The 13,271-nt window shown below is 49.3% G+C and overlaps 4 protein-coding genes across 4 annotated transcripts; all 4 read right to left on the bottom strand.

Annotated features, from left to right (window-relative positions):
- Positions 1–120: 120 nt before the first annotated feature.
- On the bottom strand, positions 121–1,348 carry Aspvir_008302 (ATP phosphoribosyltransferase; the record flags this gene model as incomplete). The annotated part of the gene is made up of 4 exons (XM_043271474.1): positions 121–356; positions 410–547; positions 600–1,118; positions 1,180–1,348. 4 exons carry the CDS (start codon positions 1,346–1,348, stop codon positions 121–123), a joined length of 1,062 nt encoding a protein of 353 aa, XP_043127409.1.
- Positions 1,349–3,562: 2,214 nt separating this feature from the next.
- msh3 (mismatch repair protein MSH3) lies at positions 3,563–7,078 on the bottom strand (the record flags this gene model as incomplete). The annotated part of the gene is made up of 3 exons (XM_043271473.1): positions 3,563–5,044; positions 5,111–6,207; positions 6,286–7,078. 3 exons carry the CDS (start codon positions 7,076–7,078, stop codon positions 3,563–3,565), a joined length of 3,372 nt encoding a protein of 1,123 aa, XP_043127408.1.
- Positions 7,079–7,744: 666 nt separating this feature from the next.
- On the bottom strand, positions 7,745–9,559 carry Aspvir_008300 (uncharacterized protein; the record flags this gene model as incomplete). The annotated part of the gene is made up of 1 exon (XM_043271472.1): positions 7,745–9,559. The coding sequence occupies one exon, from the start codon at positions 9,557–9,559 to the stop codon at positions 7,745–7,747; it is 1,815 nt and encodes a 604-aa protein (XP_043127407.1).
- Positions 9,560–10,217: 658 nt separating this feature from the next.
- Aspvir_008299 (Rab geranylgeranyltransferase subunit beta BET2) lies at positions 10,218–11,457 on the bottom strand (the record flags this gene model as incomplete). Its single annotated transcript, XM_043271471.1, has 5 exons — positions 10,218–10,260; positions 10,315–10,439; positions 10,492–10,943; positions 11,014–11,299; positions 11,359–11,457. The coding sequence occupies 5 exons, from the start codon at positions 11,455–11,457 to the stop codon at positions 10,218–10,220; spliced, it is 1,005 nt and encodes a 334-aa protein (XP_043127406.1).
- Between the last annotated feature and the right edge of the window lie 1,814 nt (positions 11,458–13,271).

The raw sequence follows: 13,271 nt of genomic DNA, 5'->3' as shown, positions 1-13,271 counted from the left end.
CCATGGTCTATAGTATTCCGCCAACCGCCAAGATAATCCTCCAAGTTCAATAGATATAACGATACCACAAATCACGCGCCGCATAGAGTTCTAAAAACGAGAAAAAGAAAAAAGCAAAGTCTAGACCGTTCTCGAGTTGGCAATGTTGAGGACCAGAATGTCCGATGCGCCGACCTTGAGCAGCTCGTCCATGACGGTCGCGATCTTCTTCTTCTCGACCATGGAGCTGACGGCCACCCAGCCGTCCTCCTCGAGAGCGGTGATTGTGGGCGCACGCTTGCCGGGGGTAATCTGAGACGCAACTGATAGCCCGGAGCGGGGAATGTTGTACTGGCACAGGACGTATCTTTGAGCGGCTGTAGTGAGAGCATGAGCATTTAGCCATTCAATAAGATTTAGGGGGACGTACTGATAACACCACTGATACGAGAGGTGATCAAATCAACAAGGGAGTTCTGGGTTGACCGAGACTTGACCAGCACGGCTGTGCTCTCGACGACGGTATCAATGGCCTTGAGACCAGCAGCCTTCATGGTCTCGCCGGATTCTGCACCCGTCAGTGTTGAACTCAACCGAGGGAAACGGCAGCAGAAACATACCAACAAGATCGACAATACCATCGGCCACACCAAGAGCACAAGCAGCCTCGACACTACCACCAACATACTTGATCTTGGTGCTGAGCTTCTGCCCAAACTCCACGCCCTCCAGCCGGGAGAAGAAGGCCTGCGTCAGCGCCGTGAAGCTGGTCACAACATTCTTGCCGATCAACTGCTTCGCCTCCGTGATGTCGCCCTTCTGCGGAACCTGCACCTGCAGCTTGCACCCGCCGAACCCGAGATCCATGATCTCCTCGACGCCCGAGACCTCGCCCTCGGACAGCTGCGCATCATGTTCGGCGACTTGGTCGCGTCCGGTGATACCGAGGTCTACGCGACCCTCGCCGACGAAGGTCGGGATGTCTGCGGCGGGGAGGAAAATGAGGGCAATGGGGAGGTTCTTGACCAGCGCGATGTCGAGGCGGGTTTCGCGGCGGAATTGGATGTCACTGCCTGACAGGAGGTCCAGGGTAGCCTGTTGGAGACGGCCCTCTGTTGTGAACAAGAGGTATGAGTTAGCTGGGGTCGTTGCGATCGTAGGGTCTTGAGGTCAAAGAATGGAAATGCGATTGCGAGAGACGAGGTGAGTCACAGAGGGAACTTGCTTTTAGGGACGGCGAAGAGGAGTCTTCCTTCGAGGCTGAGAGAGAATGTTGGTCAATATGAGATGCACTTATGGTATAGCAATTGAGCCAAATTATAGGGTCTGTTCTTGATGGTGAGGTCACGTACTGGTTGACGAGATCCATGTCTACTGACGATCAAGTGCGCGGGGTAGATGAGACTTCTGTAGGGAATTGCGGCAAGCTCAGAAGGGGAAAGGATTGATATTATCCACGAGCGAAATTAAATGGTCGGCGACAATGTTATACCGTAAATCCAACGGGAATTGACTGGCGCGTCGGCGTCGTGCCCGGAATGAAGAGTTGACCGAGAGTTGCTGGTTTCGAGGAACGAAATCGGAGTAGGTTCTGACTCGAACGGTGAGGGGCAGAGGAGCAGGACAGCCAGGAATCCAACTCAATTGCGACTACATCTGTTAAAATAAAGCTATACGGAGTATGTACATGGAAGCCTAATGTTTGAATACAGGTTCTACGAATCATATTATTTTCTTGAACCACGAGGATCCCAAGGTTGAACCTGGAGTCTGCGATCAGAAAAAAAAAGTGGCGGTTCCTCATCGGAGGCCAAATGGATGCCTTGTGGCCTGAATGCTGCCTTGCAGAGCTATGCCTGAAATAGCTCCCTTTAATGCCTGAATTACCAGGTGTCAGTTAGCCCTGAACCCTCGCGTAAAGTTCCAATTCACGCGCTAAGCCCAAAATAGAAACCCACACAAGCCCGCAAATTCCTCGCTTGCAATCGCAGTCCACCACACCACTCTATCCGTACGGCCTCATCTAACCCACCGAACGCCGCCATCTTCCCTTCTATCCCGTCAAGTCAACCCTCTCGCTGTCGTCGAGCCCAACCTCCAAGATGGATTCCGCCAAGCAGCCTGTTAAGCTCGTCAAGGTGACTCGTGTTCTCGGCCGTACCGGTACGTGATCTACAATCTACAAACAATGTTGGAAGTCGCGTGGAGTTTGGTATAATAACTGCTCGCTTTAGGCTCCCGTGGTGGTGTCACCCAGGTCCGCGTCGAGTTCATGGATGACACCTCCCGCAGCATCATCCGTAACGTCAAGGGTCCAGGTATGCGATTTCCGTTCAGCGATTGAGTTTTGGAGGTTTTTCTTTCGGTGGTCCTCGTATCCCGGCCGACAATCCGATTGCGACCATTCGAGACGGAGGAAGAAACTGGTCATCTCGGTGCAAGAGCGAACGAAAAAGGAATGACTGCAAATACGGATGCGACTGCAAGCCCGAACCATATTGAATCCGGATACCGGGGACCATCGGAAGGGGAAGACCAGGGCCGAATATTCAAAAAGTGCATGGGCTAACTAGGAATCTTTGTCGCAACCTACAGTCAAGGTCGATGACATCCTCTGCCTGCTCGAATCCGAGAGAGAGGCCCGCCGTCTGCGGTAATTCCCGCGTCGATTTTCTCGCCGAGTTGTCGTCTTTTATTCCCCTCTCGAGGCCGTGTACGTTTGCTTGCGCTGGAAATGATTCTGGGAGGTCGGGAAAGGCAAAAGTTTTTCTAGCAATGAGAAATGCGTGGCTGGGTTCAACTTTGCATGGGCTGATGCGAACGAAACGGTTGTGATACTTTGGCTTTCCATCCAAATCTTTCTACATATCCTATCTGTCTTCGAGATATCAGGGAATAAAAGAGAGAGCCAACGGGGAAACCAAGCTCAACCCTTTCTAATGAAACGCAAAAAAATTTGAAAGCAACGATGCTCGAATGGACGGACTTTTCTACCTTGATCCTTTTCCTTCGTGCTGTCAACCTGTCGCTTGTCATACTTGATCGCATTGCCCTTCTCGAAGGTGATAGGCGAGAAGAATTGTGTTCTGGTTGATCTTCCGTTCAGGATGGCGTGCATGATACATGGGTTATAGAAGATCTAGGTCAGTGGGAAATCGAGGACAATTATATGACGATCACACAACCACGTCCTCGTTGCATCGGGACTTGATCTAGGTCTTTCCTGCAGGTGAGGGTTAGTTGGGACAAAATTGAGACTGCATTGATAAGAGCTGTTGGTCGTGACTCGCTGCGCAAGTCCAACATCTCCCAAATGCAATCGCAATGAGTCTCTACCTTTTTCCCCAGTCAGGAACAGGGATGATCAGCAGTCCTTGATATAGATCGTAATGCGTAGTAAATTTCGAGCCAAGTCTATGTGATAGCACTCCACAGGCTGACCGATTCTCAACGTGAACTAACTACGGTTGCATCTAAGCTGAACATACGGAGTAAGGATGATGATTGAACCCGATCTATGTGGTCACTATATGTACAGTAGCATGCCAAACCCCCGAAACCTTTCGCTGGCCTGCGATCGATGCTACAGCTGCTCCGCGTTGCTGATGAGCCGTTCGAAGAAGTCCTCATCCCCCTTTGCAGGGTCCTGCATCAATCCTCCAACAGTCGTAACAAGACCGGCAAGTCGACGCCGGCGAATCCGCTCTTCTAGCTCCGCACTCTTCTGCCTGGCCACTTCGAGTAACGGCGCTGGTAGGTTCGCCAACCGCGCCACGTTCAATCCGTAACTACGATGCGCCACACCCTCTCCGACCTCGTAGAGGAAGGTAATCTCTTCCTCCTTGCCAGACCCGGACTCGGTGAATCGCATGTGTACGTTGCGAAGTTCGTGGTCCGGGAAGGACTGAGCCATATTGGAAAGGTGCTGATAGTGGGTGATAAAGAGGGTCAGACTTCGGATCGTCCGTACAATGTAATCTAGAACCGCCTGCGCGATGGCAACCCCGTCATGAGTAGACGTACCCCGGCCCAACTCATCAAGGATGACCAGCGAGCGGGGCGTTGCCTGCTTGAGGATGTCGGCCGTTTCTGACAGTTCGACCATGAAGGTCGATTCACCCGCCAACATGTTGTCGAAAGCTCCCATGCGAGTGAACACGGCGTCCAGCATGCCGAGCTTCGCGGATCGAGCGGGCACGTAGGAGCCAATCTGCCCCATAATGGCAATCAGGGCTATTTGCCGCACATAACTGGACTTGCCGCCCATGTTCGGACCAGTGACGAGGAGGGCACGAATCTTGTCGCTATCCAGATCAATATCGTTGGGAACATAGCTATCGAGGAGAAGTTGCTCCACCATTGGATGGCGCCCTTGTTCCACGTGAATGCACGTTTGGTCGGTAAACTCGGGCTTCACGTATCCTGGCTGGCTAGCAATTGCAGCCAGTGAGAGCAAACAATCAAGCGTCGCTAGAGATTGGACGCAGTCACGGAAGGACTGATAATTAGTCGCTATCTCGGCCAGAAGAGCCGCGAACGCTTGGTCGCACGCCGCAGCCAGTGCTTCCTTGTGCTGATCTCGCTGCCGTAATAGCTGAATGACCTCTGGCGAATGAAATCTAGAAAGCTTCTTGGTGCCGCTCACCTTGACCCATGATGCCGGCACTCGTTTGATGGCCGCTGCAGTGTTTTCAACCTCGATCAGATACTCGATCCCTGACGAAGTAACGTAAGTCACCTTCGGCCACTTGAGGATCCCGGCAGCGACAGAGCGATGTTCATCTAATTCGTGTTCGACGCTGGCGATCCCGAGCTTGTGTTCGCTAATTTCTTCTGTCTCTTCCGATTCCCGAAAGAACTCATATTTGTCGTCGTTTCGAGCCGCATGCATATTGATCTTGTTCAGGAACTTGACAACATCTTCCAATATTGACGGCAGTCGAGCAATACCCTCACCGAGAATTGGTGATGTGAAGCCGGAGTCCTCAGGAGTCTTGACGTCAACGTACTCCTGTGCAATGGTCTGCAGCGTCTGGAGAACGGTGAGGAGCTCTGGGCGCGTGCACTGCTTCCTCGTTAGTAAAAAAAAATCCGCTGCAGGTATATTCAAGTCTCATGTACATGTACATACCTTTCCATAGTAGATCCGAACCAGATTCTTCTCTAGATCGCTCTTGATCTTTCCTAACAATATCTTCAGTCTCTCGACCTGCACAGTCCTGTCCGGACTCTTCAGCTCCTCAACAGCATTCACCCTTTCCTCCAGACGCCCCTTGTCCAGCAAGGGCCGTCCGACCCATTTTCGAAGTAATCTCTGTCCAAATCTAGTTTGAGTTCGGTCCAATGTCCAGAAAAGACTGCCTTTGGCCGAATGATCCGTCTGGTTCTGGTAAATCTCGAGACTGACCAAGGTATTCGCATTCAGCAGCATGTGTGATCGAGAAGAAAAGTGTTGGAAATACTTGGTGAGCTCGAAAATGTGCTCCAATCCGTACTCTGTCAGATGCTCGATCATAGCCGAAAGACACACCGTCACCTGCTCCGGCAAATTAAGCACCTTTTGGAGTAAGTTACTGGCTGGCGCATCGTCCGCAGTATTGGCTGCCTTCAGTCTTGCGGCATAAAAGTTTGCAACATGACTATGTGATTCGGCGACTGCGGTCTTCTTCTTAGCGACCCTATCCACGCGGACTTTGTCGCCAAACGTATTCAGCTTGCTACCAGAGAGATGTTGCAAGAGTTTCTCTGTAGCCTTGGACAGTTCTCCGACAATGACAAGTTCGCAAGGTGCGATATGAAGTAATCTAGTTTCCACCTCACTTCTCATAAATCCATCCTCAAAGTCATCGTAGATGATGTCACCGGTATTCGGCTGGACAGCGACGATACCAACATGTACCTTTTCGTCGTTGCCCCAGCCCTTTGCATTTGTTTCAGTAATGCATAGCATGTACCCGGTAGCCGGGGAAGCACCGCCTGATGCAGCAGGCGTAGCGCCATCCAACCCCTCAACATCGTCTACGTAAGTACCCTTCGTGTATAGGTTGGTAAGTTTTCGGGAGAAAGGAGCATTGCGATTGTCTCCAGCAGCCTTGAGGGCGGCAGTTTCCAACTGTCTCACCACGCCGACCTTGTATCCAGCTGTTACGAGACGCTTTACATGCACATGTAATCGGTGGACTGGTATACTCGCGGATGCGAAGCGATCGAGATGAGCTTCGGAGGGATCTGTTGGCAATTGGACGCCATTTAGCAATCATATCCACAATGCAGGAAAACAGAAAAGGTATTTTTGAACTGACTTACGTTCATCAAACCTCATTTTGCCAGGTATGCATACAATACTCAATTCCTTAGCGGCGATCCTCGCATCCTCGCCAAAGAATCGAAACTTGTAGCCCACCTCAATCACCAAAACCGCGTCCATATGCTTGCGCTTGATCTCAATCACTTGCTTCTCCAGCGGAGTCAGCTTGCTCCCACCCTTCTTTGACGCACCTTTCCCCTTTGACCGGGGCGGAGCTGCGGGTTCATCATCCTCGTCGCCTTCCGCAACTTCCTCCGCGCCAGAGGGAGCCTCAGTCGTGGTATTCCTACCGATTCCGATAAGGCAGTCAGCTCCCCCCAGCTTCTTGACAAAAAGTTTGTGTAGTTTCTCGCGTTCCAGCTGCCGCTGCCTCGCTTCCAGATCGTCTGCTTTCTCAATGCTTGCATCATCAGCAGGAGAGCTCGCAAACTTGTAAAGATTGGTGCGCTGGCTGCTGCTTGATGAAGCGGCTGGTCCGCGTGCAGCATTCGACGCTTCTTTGATATTGCGTCCAAACCCGTTCTCGGAATCGACTCCGGTCGTTTTGACCCGCTTCGGAGCCGGAACCACTATATCCTCATCCTCGTTGTCCACCAAATCATTTTGATCCCTTGTGGTTTCACGCAGCGGCACCTCTGCCTTTTTCTGGCTCGTCACTCGCCCATCTTCAAGGCCGTTGGTTCTCTTCTCTGCTGTCGGCGCCCTCTTCGTGAAGAAGCTGGAAATGGTCTGTTGTTTACGCTTGAGATTCTGTGAGGATGGCGGTGATGACTGCGATGAACTTAGTGTCATTTTACCTCGCAAGAGTCGCTGTGGACTCCCGAGTCAAATGGTCAACGCGAAGCAGGGTCAGATTAGAGGCGTGGAATTTGGCATCGCAAGTATAGAAGTGGCGATGAATCTTCCGAAGTCTTTTGAGCGAGCGGTACCAGGTTGCACCTTATTGGAAAGCCTCTAGGTATTTTCTTCATTAATCAGCCAGATTTAAGGCTTCTGGATTCTGTAGATGGTTCCAAGTTGCGCTGGACACAAAATTATTTATTCCGCTGCGTCATGGAGCTTGACGCGTGGAGAACACGCTAACTTATCGTGCTAATGGTTGATTATCTAATCATCTAATCAAAGTATGAGTTATCGTATACACAATCGTACAGCTATGCTCCACCCCGGACCCCGACGCTCTGCTCCCTGTCAAAATGTATAATAGTACAAAACCCTTGGAGTAACTGAAAAACATGCTGGTAGCAAAGGCGAGATTCTGAACCTAGAATCATGTGCCTTCTTTGGAGACAAAAGTCCGTGTGGATACTGGATGATAGCAAGTGCTAATATATAAATAAACAGGTCAACGGTTCTGTGGCGGACAAGGGTCAGTTATTCACGTTCAAGCGTGCCACAACAGATGCGATCTGAGAGTGAATGATGTCGTTGGAGCAGATGTCTTCGCCGTCGCAGAGACTAGAGAGAACTCGTGTCCAAGTAGAGTTGCTCAAAGTCGTCTTCCTCAATGTCTGATATAGTCGCCTCGGGCGATGTAGCGCGTGTCATAGAGTGCAATCGGGAGGGATTGCGACTATTAGCATCAAATATTGGGTTCTCGGTGGGCAGCTTAGGGGCTGAGATGACCAATGGGTTGAACGTATATCCGGCGTAGAAGCCATGACTCTCAAAAGGACTCAGTCCGTTGCTTTGGGCTCCTTCGAAGAAATACTGCGGTGCATAACCTGTATCGCCTGCGTGCTGCAACCTAATCGACGATTGCCACAGTAGAGGGGATTTACCCCGGCTGTGAGCGTCTAGCATAGGGTCGATGTTTTCTTTCTCTGCAGAGGCATGAGCGAGCCTTCCCGAAGGTAATGGAGCCTTATTTTCCGAAAATCGGTTGACTCCCCTTTCAGCTGTTGCTCCACGCCGAAAAAGAGTTTCTCGGGAAGGACTCGATACTCCAAAGCGCAGATATGGCTCATCGTAGGTGGATATGTGCTGGCTAGACTCGTCGTGGAAAACTGTGAACCCAGTTCGAGCTCTGGAGTCGAGCCCATTCACCGTCAGGCTGAATTCTTCCGTTTCATCTCCATAAGAGGAGTGGAGATTAACGCCGTATTTATATGGCAACTGAGCCCCAGGATTCCCTGAAGGCTGAGAGTCATATCTGACCAAGCCGTCTTCGCGTCTGATAGCCGTGCGTTTCGCAGCTTTCTTGCTCCTTTTCCGATCCAGTCCACGTGGAACATTGGAGTCAACTTGGGAAAGTGCACGCTTCGGGCGAGTGGCTCGTCTTTTAGGGATCGGAGTCTCTCCCTTGAGGGGACTGCTGTCTTCAACGTTGCCTGATATAACACGTTGCTTTCGCAGGATGCCTGTTGGCGAAAACACGAGTTCCGTGGGCTCCACACACATGGAGGTCATTTCCATCATCTTGAGTATGCTCTCGTCTTTCTTCTGGTTGCGCTTACGCCTCATCTGCTCTGTGGCAGAGTCAAAAATATCCATGCCAGGCCACAGTACTCCCTTCAGTCTTGTCATCTCGTCCACCCTCTCTTTGTCACCTCCAACTAGCCTGAGGTAATCAAAGCTTCCATTGTCGTCAACAAAGGGGTCGTCATCGATGCAGCTGCTGGTCAGCGGTTGCAGATTGTTACCAGATCTGCTTTCTCGTTTAATTGACCGGCTCGGCGTGATTTGCGCGTTGGAGACACCCTCTTCTTCAGATTCAGAGTCAGGTTCCTGTTTACACTGGTTTGGTGCAAGCCCTTGGCGCGGACCGTTCGAATGCAGGGTATAGCCTGTTCGGACATGAAACTGAAGGTCAGGAACCGAAGATACAGCTGATGTTTCATCATGACTAGAAGCATTCCCGCTCCTCACATCGGGGTCGCCGTTCAGAAAAGGGTCAGAAAGGCGTGGGTCAAGGAACGCAGGTAAAGGCTGATGAGATGGAGGGCATATAGCTCTAGGCGTCTCTGTTGATCCAGCACCCCGTCGAGCAGTCAATGATGTAGCAAGTGCGAGCGAATTCCCATGAGACTTCCTTTTGCGAGCCTCCTTCGATGCCATCCGATCAGAAAGTAGTTTGGCCAAGTTGTTGGCCTTGTACCATTTGTCGTATTCATCGAGGAGGTTCCTGGCTTCAATTTCTTGATGGCTTCTCACTTGAAGTTTGAAGTAATGGGAAAGATGGGCCTTCGATGAGACGTGGGTCAACAAGTGAGACACGTCGCTGAATCGAGCCCGTTTGGGACAGATGTTGCATTGAAGTGCTTCAGCATCCATCTTGGGCAGTCGGGATGAAGGATCCAACCCAGCGAGTTCTGAAAGGAAGTGACAAGTAAGAAATGATAATTGCACGGACGGAAAAGACCAGAACAAAAATCCAAGACAGAAAGACTAGCCCTGACCGAGAACACCCCGTCTGAGTGCATAAGAAGCGACGAGGATGAACGATACTTGCCTCGAGATTCCCATTTGCCCTCCGAGCAGGTGATTAACGTGCGAAGGGACGTGCTTGCCTCTTTCGACATAGCGACGCAGACGTTGGTGCTTCGAGAAGGGGCTGCCAATTAAATGACTGGATGTTTGTATTGGGAAGGTGGCGGCCCATGTCTACGGCAGTCAATTCCAGTCAACGATGGGGATGGATTGCAACAATATGGGATATATTTTCGATTCATCTCGTCAGCTATCTAGTGAAAATGAAATTAGATTGTGCTTTGCGATACATTGTGCCATTGCGTCTTAACAGCCTATTATCAGGCAATTGTGGAATGATATGAAGCGGAAATAAGTCGCAGTGGCCATTTCTCTTCTCCTGCCTTGTATCCCATTGTCCATGGATGGTAAAGAACAATGGGTTATTAGATTGCAAGAGGTTGAATTGATTACGGTTGGGGACAATATCGAGAAATTTGAGCTATTACCGGCTGGAAAGGTGCTACTTCTTCAAGTATTTCATTGTAACTGCTCTGGGCATACAACTGTTTTTGGGTCAGCAAAGATGTGTCAAAGGAGAAATCGTGCAGGCGACTTACTAGACAGGATCTACTTCCTGGACGCCTTCGAATTTCAGGAGACTCAACCCAGCAATTGCAAAGTGCGTATGGAAGACATCAACCATATTACCTGGACGGTCTCCGAAACCGCCAGCTTCCGGATCCTGCATTGAGTCAGTTCTGACGACACTCTGGTAGACAACGAGGCGAACACACCTGACAGCGTAGAATATATGTAGCCAATTTGTGGCCATCGATCCAGTGCAGTCTGTCAATCATCGCTAAGCTGGACCCGACCCACCAACTGTAACAAGCATCTGGCAACTTCTCAGGACGTCCATTCAACCCACCATTGTCCAGTTGCCTTTCGCTGAGCCAGCTACCAAGACGATCCTTGTTCACAAGGTCCAAACGTCCAGCAATGGCCAACGCTCCCACGCAGGTGAAGACCTGTCCAGCATGGGACTCCGCACCGGGACAGATGCCGTATCCTCCATCCAGGTTTTCACACTTCTGAATGTAGGCGACGGCTTTAGAGACATCGATCAAATTCAGGAGTCCTAATAATGACAAGGCATTGAAGGCGCCATAAACGAAACGGGTATCCAATTCACCCCATTCGTCGCCCATGAAGGAGCCTGTCGTCCTGTCCTGTAGCCCTGCGATGACTGCGATTGTTTAGCATGATCGAGGTGTGAATCGAAGATGACTACGAGAGAGTGGGAAGCAAAATCATACAAGATGCAACTTTCCGCTTGCCTCCCAGACCACGTTTTTCCAGCTCGTCCACCGCATCTAGGGTTACGAGTATCTGCACGGCTGACACAGTGTAAAGCATGTGTGCATCATGGCCGGGTGCAGCTCCGAACCCGCCATTTTCTCGCAGACAGGAGAGAACAAAGTCGATGGTCTCTTCCCGAGGGAGAGCTTCCGGGAAGCCAAGAAGATGCAGGGCTGTCAAGCCCCAGTATACGCCATTCAGACGAAGATGCTCTGTGAGCCAATATTCCAGCTCATCCCGCCTCTAGCGTCACCTGTCAACCATCTTCCCCATCATTAAGAGAAGATATAAGTATCACGCACGCTGTCCAGATTCCTGATGTACTCCACATGTTTCTGCACACACAACGTGTGATCTGGAAGACTGCCAACAGCTCTACCAGGACCCGAGACCAGAGACATCTTGAATTCGGGTCTGGAAAATTATTTTTACTCGGGACGATTAGCTTCGTTAGTATTTCAGAGCTAGAAGCTCTCTCTTTATTAGCTCGGAATCAGATTCTGTGTGGTCCGGTCCACGGCTAGATAGATGGCAGAAGCATTGAAGGCACCCGAATTACACAGATTGTTCTCCGAGCGAAATGGCCAGAAGAGGCTAGAGCATGATATAAATCAAATTTAATTGGAAAATGGACAAAAAAGCCACAACGCCTGGCTTCGCTGGTTGTATTAGTATGGCTTAGGCGAATGGCAGCCAGCCTCCATGAAAAAATTGGAAGGGGATAAATTTCTGCAGTGGAAGGGGCTTAATGTCACGTGACTTGGATACACCCAAAGGGCGGGGCATGTTTCAGAAGGGGCATTCAAAGACAGGATCGCCATGCTCGCCAAGTCCCCAATGCACATATCGAATCCAAGAGCGGTGTGAAGTCATGTAATCGTGAACCACGTGAATCGTAATAGTATCCAGATAATATCAGCCTATTGTCTGATTTTTTGTTTCCATACGTCCACGAATTTATCTTTTGAATAGAAGTCCTTATGACTTCTGAGGAGGCTCTATATGGTTAAGTAACCATCAACAGGCGCATAGTAGATGGTTACTTTCATAAGAAAGTTGATCAGAGAAGCTGCTCCATCCTGCATACTACTATTCTCTATCTTCAAGCACAAACTAGTCTGTCTCGGAGGATTTTCGTAGCTATCAGCGACTTTCGGGGGTATGTCGAATCGCCGATAGTCTACTTCTTGCCTTCATCAATTCTGTGGAATGCCATGATCGCCTTGCGCACAGGATTGAAAGTCCCTGAGGCATTAGTCTACTCTGTAAGCTGATACACCAATAGAGTGAAAGATCGGCATGGCCCTGTGAGAATCCAGCGGGGTAATGGAAGTGTACTTACGTTTACAAATAGCAGGTTAATAGTAGATAGTAGATAGGTAGACACTTGGTGAGAATTGAGACTTGAGACATTATTAGGTACCTCTGGTATAATTACTTTTTTTATCGTTGACCCACTGGTTGTATCAATGATCTCTTTGACCCGTGGTTAAATTTGTATGCTAAATAGGAGCCAGTACGGAGTACCATGGTACACATTCAATTCAGGTGATGCATAGCTAAGGTCAGGTTGGAAAAGAACAGAGACTACTTACTCTGTTACATGTATAAACTATGCTGCAGATAATTCCCCCTTTCATTTTATCCATAAAGCAAATATTTAGGATAACAAGTTAATGCTGGGCGATCCTAACTTAATTTACTAGCCGCCAGTAGGGATGGTGTAATTTTAAATTTTTCGTCTAAATGTCAAAATGACAAATATTTTACTGTTTTTTACCTGACGTCTGACAAAAAGCACGTGACAAAAGTGGATATAACTTCTAGCTAATAGGAAGATAGCATTTCTCTATGCAACTAATCAGAATATATATATTTTTTAATCACCTGACTTCCCGCCAGAGCCTCCAAGATAACGTAGCAATCAACGTAGTAATTGTTGTTTATAGCTAAAATATATATCTTTAAAGTTAACGCAATGGAAGTACGCAATATAGATGGCTCTAGATCTAGTAGGTATAGTCCACGCGATCATCTTACTAAGAAGAACTTCAGTAAAGATATCATTAATAGCAAGGTAATTTTATATGGATATTAATGATTTAGAAGCCTCCTGACTTTCTAGATATGTGTGACATGCAACTATTATAGTAAGGAGCAGGCTAATAATTCTTCTTACCTAAAGATCCATCTTCTCCAGTATTGCAAGAAGTTC

This window comes from Aspergillus viridinutans, assembly GCF_018404265.1.
Source record: "Aspergillus viridinutans IFM 47045 DNA, scaffold_6, whole genome shotgun sequence".
NCBI classification, from domain to species: Eukaryota; Fungi; Ascomycota; class Eurotiomycetes; order Eurotiales; family Aspergillaceae; genus Aspergillus; species Aspergillus viridinutans.
This window is presented reverse-complemented; position numbering and strand designations above follow the sequence as displayed.